Source organism: Pholis gunnellus (assembly GCF_910591455.1).
Source record: "Pholis gunnellus genome assembly, chromosome: 18".
Lineage (NCBI taxonomy): Eukaryota > Metazoa > Chordata > Actinopteri > Perciformes > Pholidae > Pholis > Pholis gunnellus.
In genome coordinates this window covers 494,125-509,669 of record NC_136545.1, presented here as the reverse complement: position 1 = coordinate 509,669, position 15,545 = coordinate 494,125, and the positions used below count along the sequence as shown (strand labels likewise).

Sequence of the window (15,545 nt, the reverse complement as noted above, 5' to 3'; positions counted from 1 at the left end):
AGCTCCGTATGAATGGGTGTGAATGGGTGAATGATGATGTAGTGTTAAAGAGCTTTAAGTGGTGGGAAGACTAGAAAAGAGATACAAGTACAGTCCATTTACCATTTAGTAATTGAATGATTAGGATTACTAAACTAACCAATAGCTACAGCCCTATTTTAGAGCAAATGATCATGCTGAATGATGTCAGGAGTTTTAATAGCAACCCTTCAACCGCCTGACATCAAGACTAAGGAAACAGAACTAATACATACTATAACCTACCGTGTGAGGAGACATGCCTATGGGCCTGTCTGACCAGATTACCTCCTTTTCCTTTTCTATTACATTGTTGTTTAAAGTCTGAGTTGCTACACATCCATGATTCTGGTGTGACTGAATGGGTTGAATTCTCAAAGAAAATGTCCACCCTGCTGCCCAAAAGTGTATCAGAAGCACCAGAATATATCTGGAAGAGTTACTCCAGCTTAGTGGTTCTCTTTGAAGGAGCTCCACTTACTGGATCATGCTGATGTAAGTCTCCACGTTCATCATGTCTCCGTCCCTCCAGTCGTTCTTGAAGCCCAGCACCAGGGTGTTCGGCTTGAGGCGACCCAGGCCCGCTGCCTTGAGAGGGGCAAGAATTGAAAACAAATTCACTCCAAGGCTGGACACATTCCTAGTGATCATTGTTCATTCTGGAGCAGGAAATGAAAAGTGAAGGCATTCTGTTGGACTGTTCAGCCGGTCCCTGGTGCCAATTCTTACGAGAGTCGCTCTCAGGCTGGTGAGACTGCCAGTTTTTAACATTTGAGATGGAAACTGAGTATGACTCCACTCTGTGAGCACTATGAGCTCTACCTCTATTTCATAAGTCCATTGTTTCCATTCAAATTAAAATATTACCAATATATTCACCTAGAAATAAAAGCAATGTGAAAAAGTTTCTGTAACCTGGTATCATTTCTCACCAGAAGAACAGCACACAAGGACATGACCAAATGTTTAAGAGTTATAAAACTAGTTCAAATTAAAACATTACTTCCTGTGATACTTTATATTTTCCACTATTTCCTCCTGTTTGATAGAAAAAAAAATACTAAGCTTTTAAAAAAGGAAATATGTGAGCTGAAGATTAACATCTTCAGTGTGAGTGGGCTTGGAGCTGAGAGACAAAGACAGGGTAGTATCAAGAGAAGCACATTGTTGGCGTGGGCCTTTTTATGAGAGCTGTTTGCGATTATAAAAATATGAAATAAATAACTTATTTTAAATGCTATCTTTTTTTTATATATGTACAGCCTAATGAGACCATGTGTGTGGTACTGGGTTGTAAAATGAACATTACATTGATTTGAGATGAATTGAGATCATTTGAGACAGTTTAAGGACATACACGGCTCAAACTCAATAAGGTTTATGGCCTCTTACACAATAACCTGGAAACACAACTTCAAATGTTTCTCGTTGGCAACGTTCTTTTAAACAATTGTGAAAAACGTGCCACTAGAAGCATGTGCTTATTAACACCAACAAACAAGAGGACACTGAGCCAACATGGCTGGCTGTTTCGCTGCACTCCAGGCTTGAACAAAGCATCCTGGGGAAAGCGTAGACAGCTACGGGCAGAGCCCTTTACTCAGCGATACCCTCCAGAGCAACAGAGGCTGGATCCATCTGAGATGGAGCCATTTTCATACCTGGAGCAGGTACTGTGCACCCTGCCTCATGTCCTCAGCAAACACCGGAGAGTAGAAGGCCTTGGTCTCGTTCTTCAGTAGCCAGCGCTGATACCGGGCCTGGTCTGTGGCCAGTTCTTTGAAGTTTGGTCTTCTGTAGCCCTGTGGACACACACACACACACACACACACGAGAATTCAACCTATAGAACAAAGTGCCGCAAATCCCCCGACGAGGAGATTCAGGGACTTTGTTTATTTCCAAAGGAAAGCTGCTCTTCAGCCAGGAAACTGGTTTCCTGACGAGGTTTACATCATTTAACTTGGAAGCAATAGAAGCAGGCGGGGGGGGGGGGTTCCACGGAGCCAGGGAGCCGCTGGTCTGCACAGAGCCTGCATTCATCCACTCAAAATGGCCCTTCTATTGTGAAGCAGTTCTGCCTGGCAGGGGATTTGTTAAAAGGCTTTTTACAGCGAGGATACGGGAGAGGAACAAACCCCACCACTGATGAGCTCATTCATGTGCTCTAAGGTGACTCAGAGAGAGATGTTTCAAAGAGAAGAATTCATAAATAATGAATTTACATAGAGCAAGAAAATATTGATCAGTATATGAATGTTCCTAAGTTTAAAGCAGATATACTGCCAAACGGACCTGGACGGCAGAGTCAGTATATCTCCAAATATGAACTTATATTCATGTATATATGCATCATAATGTCAGCTGATTAGTAAGACGAAATGCCAGTAAGGAAATGTCAAAGATATGTGTGTTAAAGTGTAAAACGTCCGGCTCACTAGATTCTGTATCCTGGTCAGCTCAAATATTCATTATGCCATCTGTTCACATTCAAAATGAATATCAGCCAATATATTGTTGGTGGATATATTTTTTTAATTCTGCAATATTGTATTGTATATCTCCAGTATTACTCTAGCTACAACTGTTACCATAAACAGGATAAACGTATGACTAGAGTGGAGTTTGTGTGCAAACTTAGGGTTTAAAGTGAACAAATTATTAATAAAAGAAATATTTTACAAAACAAACATTCACTTCAGCAATATAATGAAAACTTCCCTGATAGCATGTAGTGCTGTAGTAGTAGTAGTAGTAGTAGTAGTAGTAGTAGTAGTAGTAGTAGTAGTAGTAGTAGTAGTATTAGAAGAAGAAGAAGAAGCAGCTCACCGTTCGAATATGACCACAGATCATCAGGCCTACGTTCTTGGTGAAGGAGTGGACCAGATCCAGAAGAGCTGGACGAGAGTTGGGGTAACCAGTCATCACCAAACACTGGGGTCTACAGGCAGACACAGCCATGGGAAAACATTAACCCCTTTTCTACTATTATTTATATACCAGTGAGTGAGAGTGTGTGTATATATATTATATATATATATATATATATATATATATATATATATATATATATATATTATATATATAACACTTTCATAGTTTGAAGTGGCGTTTACAGCATCACTAGCTGTTAAATCAGCAGACCTTTTTTCTTCTGACGTTCACAGTGACCTCTAGTCATCCAAAAAAAAGAAAAACAGGAGCAGAGTAGCGCACATCAAAGCAAATATGTTAAGCACCAAGGGATTTAATGGAGGCAGTGAGAAGAGACAAGAGGGCGCTCAGAGGAACCCACTGAAGACGCCATCAGATGCCTTTTAATCTCCTGCTGGGTTTGCTGCCATGGGAACAGCCCAAAGACACATTAGCACCGATACGTCCTCAAACACACCACATGTGCAAGCATTCAGAGAGAGAACACATGTAGCATGGTGGACATAGAACAGTAATAGTACCTGCTTTAGCTATATTTCAACTTCATGGATCGTCAACAGAATTGATAAGATCATTTGTGTATCAATAATTGTTGCAATACCATTTTTCCCTTCATAATAACGCTATCGAAACTTGAATATGGTTTCTAATTCCATCGTCGATTTTGGACACAGCGATCGTTTTTTACAGAGCGGATGGTGGGAGTAGCTTACGAGGGAGGAGTTTACAAAACCATGACTATTTATTGAATAAGCAGAAAATATGCTATATCGGGAGATATATCGTCATCAAGATATGAAATTATTTATATTTGAATAGAAGATTTTAGCCATATCGCCCAACCACAGTCTGATAAGATACTGCCTGGTCCAGCTTTAATGATAGTAACTACAGGTGTGTTTAGTAGGGGCGCTTCTTTGTGTTTAGTACCTGAAGTTCTTGATGTGGTCCTCGACTCCGCTGAGGTGCAGAGTGTGGGTCAGAGCCTGGTGGTAGGTCAGAGCCTGGGTCGACGAGCCCCAGTTCACATCTGGTGGGGAGGACGCATGCAGGCAGAAACAAACAGTGCAGTTGGGAAGTGTGTTTATGGGTCGTCCTGCTGGACCGAAGGCCGGCTGACCCATGTGGTGTTACAGGCAATGGGAAGGCCTTGTATGTGTGTGTAGCTGCATGTCAAACTGAGTGTGCACACAGGTTTGTGCTCGGAGCTGCAAGGCCAGCTTTGTGTTCGAGGAAGTGCACAGATGTGTGTTGGGGGGTGGAAGAACTTGACAGCTCAGTGTCGTGTAGCGGTGAGATTTATTAATTCAAACTTTGCTTACGAATTTGACTTTTGTAAAGTGAACAGTACTACATTTTTGGAAATGCAACAACAGATGGTCCAGGTCATGTTCAGTATGTTATGTATTCATTAGCAAAACATTGGGATTTCATGGCAATTTGGCTTGAGAGCGAACTGTTACACATAATCTACAGTGACAGCACACAGATTGTTGGACTGAGATAAAAACAACAACACCCCTTCAGCATAATATGTTGATGTTGTGGTCATCTACACTACAGTATCGGACATTTGCTTTACGTTTTTGTTCTGAAAAGTAAAAGCTAAGGTAGACTAACTACTTCCTGGATTTAGCTACTTATGAGCACAGAGCTGTTATTTACCTAAAAATAGCTTTAACCATAAAGATCTTTTTAATATATATAACATACATAATAATCACACAGCTCATTGGACAGTGTATGTTTTTCACTTTAGGTTAAGCTAGGTTAGGCTAGCAGTTTAACCCTCACCTTTTATAATGAGTGCAGGTTACTGAAGCAGGATTTTTTTTAAGTGGGAAATTAATTTAATAATTTTTGTCAACTATCATAGATTGTCATATTAACGCTACTATTGTATGTTGTTTTTGTAATTATAGCATTTTAAAAAAATCATTCTGTATAAATGTTCATTTGCACCAATGTGTGAAAAACTGTTGAAACTCACCTGGCTTCTTGTAACTGACGTAGATAAAAAGACCCAGAACGATGACGTTGGTCATGAGAGCGGCCCACCAGTTGATGACGAACATCACCACACAGCACAGTATCGCTCCAGCCAGTGACACCCACATGTTGTAGTATTTGAAGCTGGGACGCCATCCTACAGCACCCATGAAAACAAGTCACCGCATTGCAACAAAAGAGGATCGATATTCAAAAACATCAAAAAGACTCAAACCACTTGTCACATATCTGTATCACAATGTTTGCTAAATTAATATTTATAGAAAACTGAGGAAATGCACTTCATGTTAAAGTTGGTTTGAAGTCAGATGTGTTAAAGACTCCTTAAACTTGGACCAAATTAAGTCAGACCTGCAATTCAAAAGACTAAAATCATCCTCCATGAACATTTTACAATAATTGTCATTAACATGGTCTTAAAATAGCAAATGTGGCTGTTAAAGAGGATGGACAACGTTAAAGTTGAAGTTGGATATGTGCTTGGGTTAAAGAATGGGAGTTAGCAGCCTGTTAGACTGGAGACCAGAAGGTTATACCAGCTATTAGAGACCATGTTTGTTTACTGGGTACCACAGAAACTAGACTAGTAGATTTTAGTGATGGGATACAGTCAGACTGTGTGTGGTTACACAATGACAGCGTCTAAAACAAACCACAGGACATAAACGGTACATTGACGTGCTGGTCCTCGCAGCCCCATTCAGGGGTTTTATGTGTCCCAGAGAGTGGGGAGAGATTGGCCCTGAAGAGGCCAGAACACCAAATGAGGGACGTAATAGTTTGTGGTTGCAGAGGCAGTAACATACATCACAGTCTGTGTGTATTACTGCTTGCCTCAAATTCAGTCATGTACCATTTAAGTCCATGTAATTATATGACCTGCTTGGAGGAATGAGAATCTGTACCTGGAGTTCTGCTAGAGCTTTGGTATTGAAGGGGAAAAAAGCACAGAACTCAATATAAAGAAGATCAGCTGTTGTATATGCATTTCATTCAGCTACAGTCTAAAAAGACAGCTCACCCAAACTCCAAAAACATGTAAATATTATCTCACCTACCTACAGTGGTATCCAACCATGCTGACAGTTTTGCTTTCACTCTGATTCAATGGAGGTGAATAGAATCCCAATCTCTCTCCAGAAACATTTGACCTCATGCAAGAACATTTCGGTATTCTTATCTGAACTTCCTCCTACTTTTTTCCTATGGTGGCCTTCAGTAAACGCTCCTAACTTCAGATAATTGTGTAAATGAGCAGCGTAAACATGATGAAGGCCAGCTGTGCATACGTGAGCACATGTTCATCAGTAGTCAATTAGCATAATAAACGCCCCAATAACACCATATAAGGAGTGTCATAAAATGAAGACCAGTAATGGAGACCAAAGAAGAGTCCTGTAGAGGACCCGTCACCTGAAGGTCAAACTGTCACTGAAATAACACAAGACGATAGCTGACTGCAACGGGAGGGGTCAAATCATTTAAGACAACATATTAATAGTGCAGTGTTGTACAATAGCATCAATAGACGATGAAACCGGTGAGATCATTAAGCTATGTGGATACTTTTAAACTCTATGGGTCTATAATTCACATTGCAGAGTCAAACAGGATAATGTCAACACAACTGTGAAGTGTAATTATATGAGTTTTCAATCTCAAAATGCCTTCAAAGTAATTCATTATACAATCCATGAGTAAGAAACTTATCTTTTGAAAACAACAGACTAATTGCACATGAGTCTCAGGACAGGTCTCGACCACTCGTAATGTCTGTTTGTACCCAAGAGGAAATTCTAAATAAGAGAAAAAATGGTGAATGCGGTTGGTACCAGCCACTTAAGAACTAATCTGTGTTTACGGGTGGTTCTTGCATGAGGCCCAACGTTTCCAACAGTGTTAATTAAGGGTAGGGTTCAATAGCATTTTACCTAATCTAAATCTTGTATTGAATCCCCTTATCTAACCAAATTCTTTCTGATCCCTTATTGAATGTAGCTTTCAATATTTCTAAGTAACTAAATGTATTATGCTCAACAGTTTCATTCAGATCTGCTTCTTAGAAACCAGAAACTGATCTCATTAATGTTGACGAGCCGTAGCTACAGAAGCAGAGGATGACAGGTGTTGTCACACTGAGCTAACAGTTGTAACCTGCTAACTTGCACACCTTTTGTTTCACCGGCTACTTGATCCAAATACTGCAGGTCCCGATTCATTACTATTATGTTAATAATCTTATTAAGTATGTATATGATATACATGAAACTGGGAGATTCTGGCTTTGCTGGTCTTGTTGGGACTGCAAAGACACACAGTCACAGAGTGCTATTACATTCCCCTGCTTCTAATCGCTCACATGATCCTCGGTGGTCCTGGCTTGCAGAGAGCACATCAACGATACTACAGCAAAGTTTCATTTTGGGCTTTTTGTCAAGCGACTTGTGGGAACAAAGTTAATCCTTTCAACTGCTGCAAATGAGAAGCCTGCAAACGTTACCTCAATGTTTTCTACATTCCTCTTTGCTATTAAGACAGAGTAACACATTCTTGGAAAACGTGTTGTTTTTTTCCTGTATGCATCACAAACTAAATTCCATTGGATTGGAGGCAGAGATCTCAAAACCTGGACAAATATAAACCAAAGCTATCTGCAACAAAGAATACCACTGGAGGTACCAGAGAAGACTTTTCCCTAATTTTGGTGAACTTCCCACATTTTTGCGTCTATGGTGACCAATAGGGACAACATTTTCTGGAATTGGTCGAGTATTGAGACGTCTCCTTGAGCCAGAAAAATACATCATTTCTCTGGAGGGCCTAACAGTAACATAACAGTTGATCATAGCACTGAGATTTCACATCATGTTCAAAAAATATTCCCCTAGACTGCATTATTACAGCCACAATTACAGTAATGAGGATGTAGGGATTACTCTCTTCACAACTTGAATTGACAGAAAATGTATAACCATTCATTGGAAAGCTACTTTTTCAAACTCATTCATTATTCCTTCCTCAAATTACTGTATTTGACACTTAACAAGGCTTTTGTACTATCAAGAATTACCATTTATTTTGGAAACATTTAAAAACTATCAAATAAAAAAAGGTTGATAAAAGGTTGGTTTATGGAACAAGCAAGTAAGTGGACAAGGTAGCATAGCTCTCAGTCTTTTGGTTCCCAAAAGTGCAATGTCCCGCTCCCCCCAGCACGATAAACCACTAGATTCTGGAACAAAAACACTAGATTTCAATGGAAGGACCACAATCACTGGACCGGCTCGCTGAGTGAATCCATGTCAATCTTTAGCACTCAGGTTAACTTTGCTATTCGTCAACAGGCTAAATGTGCGTGTCAAAGTTCACTTAACAAAGCGTCTTCACATTGCTGACCTCTGAGGTAATTAAAGGCCAGAAAGTCGAAAACCGGAGACGCTATCACAGCCTAGAAGCAGGTACGTCTGTTGAATAAAATGTGTTAACTAATGATCCAGTTAAACTTCAAGCCGAGTCTGCTGCCGTTTCTTGAATTTGTCTGCCGATCCGTCTCTGTGTAAATGGCGACATGATAGAAACGCCGTCTACACGCCTGCTGTGAATTCTCTGGACAATGAGCAGCTCATTCACACATGGGCTCAATTGGATAGAACACAGACTTTGTACGGGAAGCTGGTAGGGTAAAGTCTGTTTAAACAAGCTCCTCTGGCTGGTGTCTACATAAGTTCAGGGTTGCAGTGGAAGTGTGAAAGAGGCTTAAAATAATAGGAAGTGTCTTGTGAGTTGTAGCTCAGAGCTTTTAGAGCAGTTAGACGTGGCCTGAGCTGTAGAGAGCCTCAAAGTAATTCCTTCTGAAACCCCCAAACCCCATTAAACACCATATGACCAGTGACTCTGGCATAGTGGCTGATGAGCCGCTCCTTTTCACAATCAAACAAGGGACGTCTCTTATATTAGGTTTCTCTGTAGCCTTAACTTCTGGATTTAGATTTGAATTCATATTTTTATCTTACCTGGTGAGTTAGCCAGTGAGGCGTGGAACACAGAAAAGTTGATCAAGGCATAGGACGCCAAGAAGAAGTTGGAGATGATGGGGGCAATTATGTTCAACTTCGCTGCAAAAAAAAAACATAAAAACCTCAAATGTCATGTTCTCTAGTCCTTTCTGCAAGAACAAAAAGAGAATTCTTATTTGAGTTAGAGTGGAAAATGACAGTTTACCCTGCTGGCATCAATAACACAGTGTAACGAGTCACTCCAGTCGTTAGACCATCAAACACTTGTACCATATCAATCAACAGCTTTGGCATCAGATTTGGTAGATATTCATTATCCCCAGAGGATGAGTCCTAAGGACATGACTTTTGCTCTAGTAAGTTTTCAGGAAAGAACTATGTCATTTGGTACTAATTATTGGTCCATGCAATGCAAAGTAAAATTAAATTCATTATTCATTTATTATTGGAAACTTTACATTTAATTTATGTAAAAATGTATTGAGCGGTGTGCAGCCGTACCGATGAGGATGAAGGCCAGAGCGATGCCGAAGGTCAGGATGTAGCCTCGAAGGGGCTCGTTGTTCTTGCCGTAGCCTTTGGCGAACATGCCCAGGCCGGGGTAGATGTTGTCCTTACATAAAGCCTGTGGGAAGTTAGGGGTGTCACGATATCACGTGTTGCAAGACTTTATCGAGTTTTAAAAGCAATATTGATTTTTAATGAATAGTTGACATGCAAAGACTGGTGGCTCAGATTGCACAAAAAAGTAGTGCTGTGATGTTGAATGTTACAGGGACTGTAACACACAGCCCTAATGGAAATGGAACATCATATAACATGATAGTTGAAGTTTATTTAAAACTACAAATGTAACTACAGTTCAAATCCATAAGTAAACTGCTCACTGGATATTGGTGTAATTCATTAAGATACCTTTTGGTCGGTTCTTACCTGAAAAACTTTAGGTGCACTGACTAAAGAGGCCAGCGCTGAGGACAGAGTGGCAGAGAAGATTCCAGCGGTGATGACTGGCCCGAAACCAGACACCATGCTCATCACCTGAACCAAAGATTAAAGGAAAATGTAATGGTCTGACTTTTGCACCCAACAACCAACACTTTTTGATATTTTTCGACCTCCATCTCTGAAAGAATTCAAGGATCATTTATTGTCATTATGCAACACAGGGTTGCACAACAGCATGCAGTTGTAGCCCATTTGCAGTAGTGCATTTCTATAGCAAATGTTCCTTAAGGTTCCTAATAATCTTCAAACCTCATCTTGTGATGGAGCTGCTTCGTACCTGGAAGTCGTTCTGCAGTCCGTAGCTGCAGCCGCCTTTTTCGCTCTTGCACGAGGAGAAATCATAGCCGAAATTGCAGGCGGCGTCAGTGCAGTTCGTCAGGAACTGAGCACTGACTGTGTCATTTGCATTCCCGGTGGCGTCTCTCACAATGCAGGAGCCTGGTGTGAAACGAGCACACTCGTGAAAACTTTGTCAAGAAATGTGATTACGTTCTACAGAGCTACACAGAATGTCACATAGAGCACTGCACCTGTGGAAACAGCGACACCCAGGTAGACTATTCCTGTGATCAATATGGCCAGCAGGGTTCCTCTGGGGATGGCCAGCTGTGGGTCCTGCAACAACCAACCACAACTCAGACTCAAGATAACAAGCAATCCATCCATCACAAACCTTTTAATTCTTATCAATAAAGGGCTTTTAAGAGATGTCATCGATCCTCTAACTGCCACACTGAAGGTCACCAGCTCAATCACTGTTACCCCATGAAAGCACCACTCACATCCGCCCGTGCAGCAGAATCTACACAGATGACTAGTTTGCTTGGTTTGAAAGCTTTAGTCGAATCTATGACATCAGGATAAAGCCCCTTTAGGATTCTCTTCATTAAAGTCGACTTACAGAGAGGTCTCCTGAAATGTTGGCTCCAGCCAGAATACCAGTGGCGGCAGGGAAGAAGATGGCGAAGACGGAGAAGAACGTCTCTCCTCGGAAGTCAGGGCCCATGTTTTCCCACATGATTGAACCTGACGGGGGAACAAGAGTTTTAAACACCAAGACTGCAGCTGACGAAGTCCTAAAGCCTACAGCGCTCAGGGTTATAAGTAGGGCTGCCCCCTCTCCGTCTATTAATCAGTCGTTTAGGTCTTAGTCTACCAAGATCTCTTCAGTGAATTTAAACTTAATTTATACTTGACGAAGTGAAGCCAGCGCGCGTCAGAAATTGACGTCTCTGCAAGAGGTCACAACGCTTGGTCGTGCACCTCTGAATTTTTGTAACTCTGTGCGAGCGATCACGTGACTGTCACAAATAGTTCAGTGATAAAAAGCACTATTTACATGTATAGGGATTTTACAAAAGAAGGTCAATTCGCTTTTAGATGCTTTAGAAACAAGGTCTAAAAGTCTACTTCTGAGTAAATACTTTGCAGCCAAATCAAATTGTTTAGAGGTCGGTTTATGGCTAGAGTACAAACGCCTCAGTACATGCTCGGAGCTCGCACGCCGTCTGCGGAGTATTAAAGCGTTAGTTGTCTTTTTAATGATCAATGAGTTATTTACAAGAAACATATGAACACATCTGTGGTACACAAAAGATTTAAAGTGGCATTTTTGTGTTTCTTTGTGGTAAGCGATTAGGCCACAAAATGCACACAGTGTGAGTTGACTACGAATGTCTTTGGTGGGGGACAGCCCTAGAGATGAGGTGGTACAGATGTTTAATCTGCATTAAAAGAAGATGACTTGAGAAATCAGCATGTGGTCGTACCGTCATAGCCGAAGAAGCCCATAGATTCCTTTGACTTGAGAGGAATGAAAGTTCCGATGAAGTAGTTGAATATGGCTGCGATGAGGACAATGAGCAAGAATATTTGGGCCTACAGGGAAGAAAATTGACCAATTCATTAGTCACAACAGATCTTTTAAACCAATGTATGAATCTTTCATTGTGTGTGTGTGTGTGTGTGTCCTGAGTCTAATGTTTTTTTTAAAGCCTGTTCTGGGAATTTTCATCAGAGGCTTAACTTGAGCACTTCTAGCTTCTAGGCAGTTTGTGTAGTGTTGCTGTGTATCAGAGACGGGATCCCCGCTCGTACCTTGGCCTCCCATTCCATTCCTGCCAAGGAGATGCCCAGGAGAAGGATTACTGTGATGGTGCCGATGATGCGGACATCGTTGATTTCATCCGTCATAAGGGCATCTACACCCTGAGAGACAACACAAAGAGTTGTTATATAGTTACATAAATTGGGTCCATCCTCTCCATCTCCGTCGGGTACGCTGCAGCCACTGCCATGGACAAGGGCAGACTGCAGCGTATCATTCGCTCTGCTGAGAGGGTGATTGGCTGCAATATGCCGTCCCTCCACAACTTGTTCGCCTCCTGGACCCTGAGGCGGGCAAGAAATATTGAAGCCGACCCTTCTCACCATGACCACAAACTCTGCGAGTCCCTTCCCTCTGTCAGGAGGCTGCGGTCCATCAGGACCAAGACCTCACGCCACAAAAACAGTTGCTTAAAAACTGTTTTTTAATAAGTCGTTTCTGATTCTAGGACTCAATACAATAGTTTAGAAAAAAGTCAATGATGGGACATTTTGACACAAGCCTCTAGCTTAAAACAGAAATATTTGTTTGAAGAGTTTAAACACCTTCAAGGAGCATTCAATCTGTCAATGTATAGGCAAATTCAATGTGCCTATACATTGACAGCGAAACAGTAAGACAAACAACAAACTTGTATAAGAAAAGATCATGTTCTTTTCAGCTTACTCAGATTAGGTCTTTTTGAGTCCGTCCACCATTTGAACACAGACAGATTTTGCTTGTTTTTATCATTCCTGCTGATTGTCCACAACCTTCCTTTAGTCCAAAACACCTTCCAACTCCTCAGTAGTAAAGCAGAAAAAAAAAGCACAAAGAGACTTACGGCAAGAAGTTCCACAACAGTTTCGGCAAAGCCCACCACATACATGGCTACAGCCACTGCATTGGCAAAGGCAAAGATCAGACCAATAGAACCTCCAAACTCTGGGCCAAGACTCCTCGAAATCAAGTAATATGCTCCACCTGGAAACAGAAGGTAATGGACAAGACCTTAGTAAAAGTAAACTGTTGTGAAAAGCTGGAACAAAATTTAATTAAACAGATAATATAGATTTACTATTTTTGTATTGGCTATATTAAATTGTATATTGACTGTAAACCGTATTGTTAATGCATGCAGTAAGATGTTATCCCAATGTTTGTAGGAAGTATTGCACTAGGGAATAAGTGTCAGCGGCCTGTCCCCCAGTCAGCCCCCCACATAGGCCTGTCACAATAACTACTTTTGTTGGATGATATATTGTCCCAGAAATAATTGCAATAAACTATATTATTGTCAGTTAAAGACCATTTTATGCCACTGACATAATGATAATATAACAGCATGACAATGCAAGTTTATCCTTCCAAAGAGCAATGAACTTTTAATTCTTAAACACACAAGACATTGGAATCGGAATGTGGAAAAGAATATGAGAATATCCTAAATATATAACGCATACAAAAAATTAAACCACACAACCAAAACTATAACTAAATAGGCTAAGGCTGCGTTAACAAAAATGTGCCATGGAACAATAACCTCAAAATGATCGAGGCCTTGTCCATATATCGTACAATAAGCCGGTAACGTAAGAATGATGGTGGTCATTATTTAGCGTAATAAGTCAAGAACGTAAAAATGATCAAGGTCATGAATTTATATCATACAATAAGTCGATCACGTGATTATCATGACAGGCCTCCCCCAACCCCACCTCTGAGATCAGGGACCAGAGAGTTACATGACCAGAGTTAGAGCCCAATTCATCTACTTACACACCCTCCTCAGACGTGTCTGTTGTCTGGGCCAAAAAAGGCCATCAGAGACTTCCATCGGCACAATTATCAATGGCCAGTTATGCACTATCCCCTCAGCGAGTGACATGTTAAAGAACACCACAGCCACACAAAGCCCACAGTTGGGAGAGGTCTCCGAGGCAGCACATGCTCCATATCAAGGTTATTTTAGCTCTAGGATCACATATCACACTGCCAATCAACTGTTTGGGAGAGCGTGTCTGGCCGGGCATGCTACCCGCCCGCAACAAAGAGCTTTGAGTTACCAAGAGGCCTGGATGGAAAACTCAGAAGCAAAGCTGCACTATGTTGTAGATGCTTGTCTGTAGTACACTGATGTTGAATCATCAGTTTGATGTCCCCATGCACATACAGAGCTCAACTAGGTCTGACCAGTCACCAAGGGACAAGAAATCTCTGATCAGAGGACCCCCATCATCATCAATCGTGAAATAATGTAATAAGATTATTAATGAGTATACCACAATTGGCAGGACCAAATGCAAACTATCCCTTTAAGCCATATACATATTCGAAACACACAGAAGAAGAAAAATAATACTGGGAGAGTCGCCGATCCTGCTTTTGACGTGGGTCGAAATCAAAAGCTCAGTTCAATCAATTTTTGATTTAGGATCGGTACTGTGACACCTCTACTCTGAATCCTCTTATCGGCTGCAGAATGTAAGCAGCAAACAAAAACTCACATCAAAATGAGGTCACTGAATGTGATGATAATGTCAGGAAAGATAGTTGAAATCAGGTGCTAACATGGTATATGTGTGACCTAAAAGGAGCTGGCATAATGCAGTATAAGTAACACAGCTCCCTTCTTCATTTCAATGTGACCACTGCATCAAAACAAAAGCAGTAGCCAAAAAGTTGAACTAGGCTCAACTTTGGCTGCAAAGCAAAATGACGTCATGCAGCAAGGCACCATGTTGGCCAGTGAAATGAGTGAAAGTTGCAAAATGCTGGTAGATTACTTTGTAATTCTACTATCCTCCTCAATCTTCAAGATGGAGGATAAAATAATAATTATAATAACAACCCTCAAAACACATGGATATGTTAGTCAAATCAGAATCCAAGGATTTGGATTCCCATTACATGTTCTCACCAGCACCTGAGCACCAGGAACGTTCTGTCCCCAGTGACTTCATACATTTGAGAAGTAGAACCAAACAATCCCGACTCCAGGTCCACATGCTCGCTTTTTCTTTAGTTTCAGCCACATCACGTGGATGAAAGGTGCTCAGCTGTCATGGCGGTAAATCTGTTGCTATGTGAGCTTAGCAGCTCTTATTATGTAATTTGTCTCCAGAGTCAACAATGAACTGTCAAGTACCACAGCATCTCTGCCACGTTGTTCTAACAGACGACGTAAGAAATCGTCTGTTCTTTTCTTATTTTATGGTAAGTACATTTAGTTTGAAATTTGCAACCCCAAATTAGCATCCCCATTATCGTGTCTGTCAACATGAATAACAGATGCACCTTGTTAACCAAGATAGCTAGCTAGGGTTAGCTAAGCTAACGATACCTAACCCCGCCAGGCTTCGCTCTCCCTCAGCAACTACACAGCTCCTCCCCCATGTCCAAATATGGTCACTTCTGGCTTAAAGAAAAAACCAAGATGGTGGCGGCCAAAGTGCTGAACTCGAGGCTTCAAA

The 15,545-nt window shown here is 41.2% G+C and overlaps 1 protein-coding gene across 1 annotated transcript in view; it reads right to left on the bottom strand.

Moving 5' to 3' along the window:
• Positions 1-15,545, bottom strand: part of slc12a2 (solute carrier family 12 member 2) — a 56,482-nt gene that overhangs the window by 19,894 nt on the left and 21,043 nt on the right. The window contains exons 5-18 of the mRNA XM_079179715.1: positions 12,917-13,056; positions 12,084-12,194; positions 11,756-11,864; positions 10,888-11,012; positions 10,517-10,601; positions 10,264-10,424; positions 9,912-10,019; positions 9,480-9,603; positions 8,976-9,077; positions 4,943-5,098; positions 3,883-3,982; positions 2,848-2,959; positions 1,680-1,820; positions 500-606 (exon numbers count right to left, since the gene is read on the bottom strand). Coding sequence (XP_079035841.1) covers positions 500-606; positions 1,680-1,820; positions 2,848-2,959; positions 3,883-3,982; positions 4,943-5,098; positions 8,976-9,077; positions 9,480-9,603; positions 9,912-10,019; positions 10,264-10,424; positions 10,517-10,601; positions 10,888-11,012; positions 11,756-11,864; positions 12,084-12,194; positions 12,917-13,056 — 1,681 coding nt within the window. The remainder of the gene's footprint in view (positions 1-499; positions 607-1,679; positions 1,821-2,847; positions 2,960-3,882; positions 3,983-4,942; positions 5,099-8,975; positions 9,078-9,479; positions 9,604-9,911; positions 10,020-10,263; positions 10,425-10,516; positions 10,602-10,887; positions 11,013-11,755; positions 11,865-12,083; positions 12,195-12,916; positions 13,057-15,545) is intronic.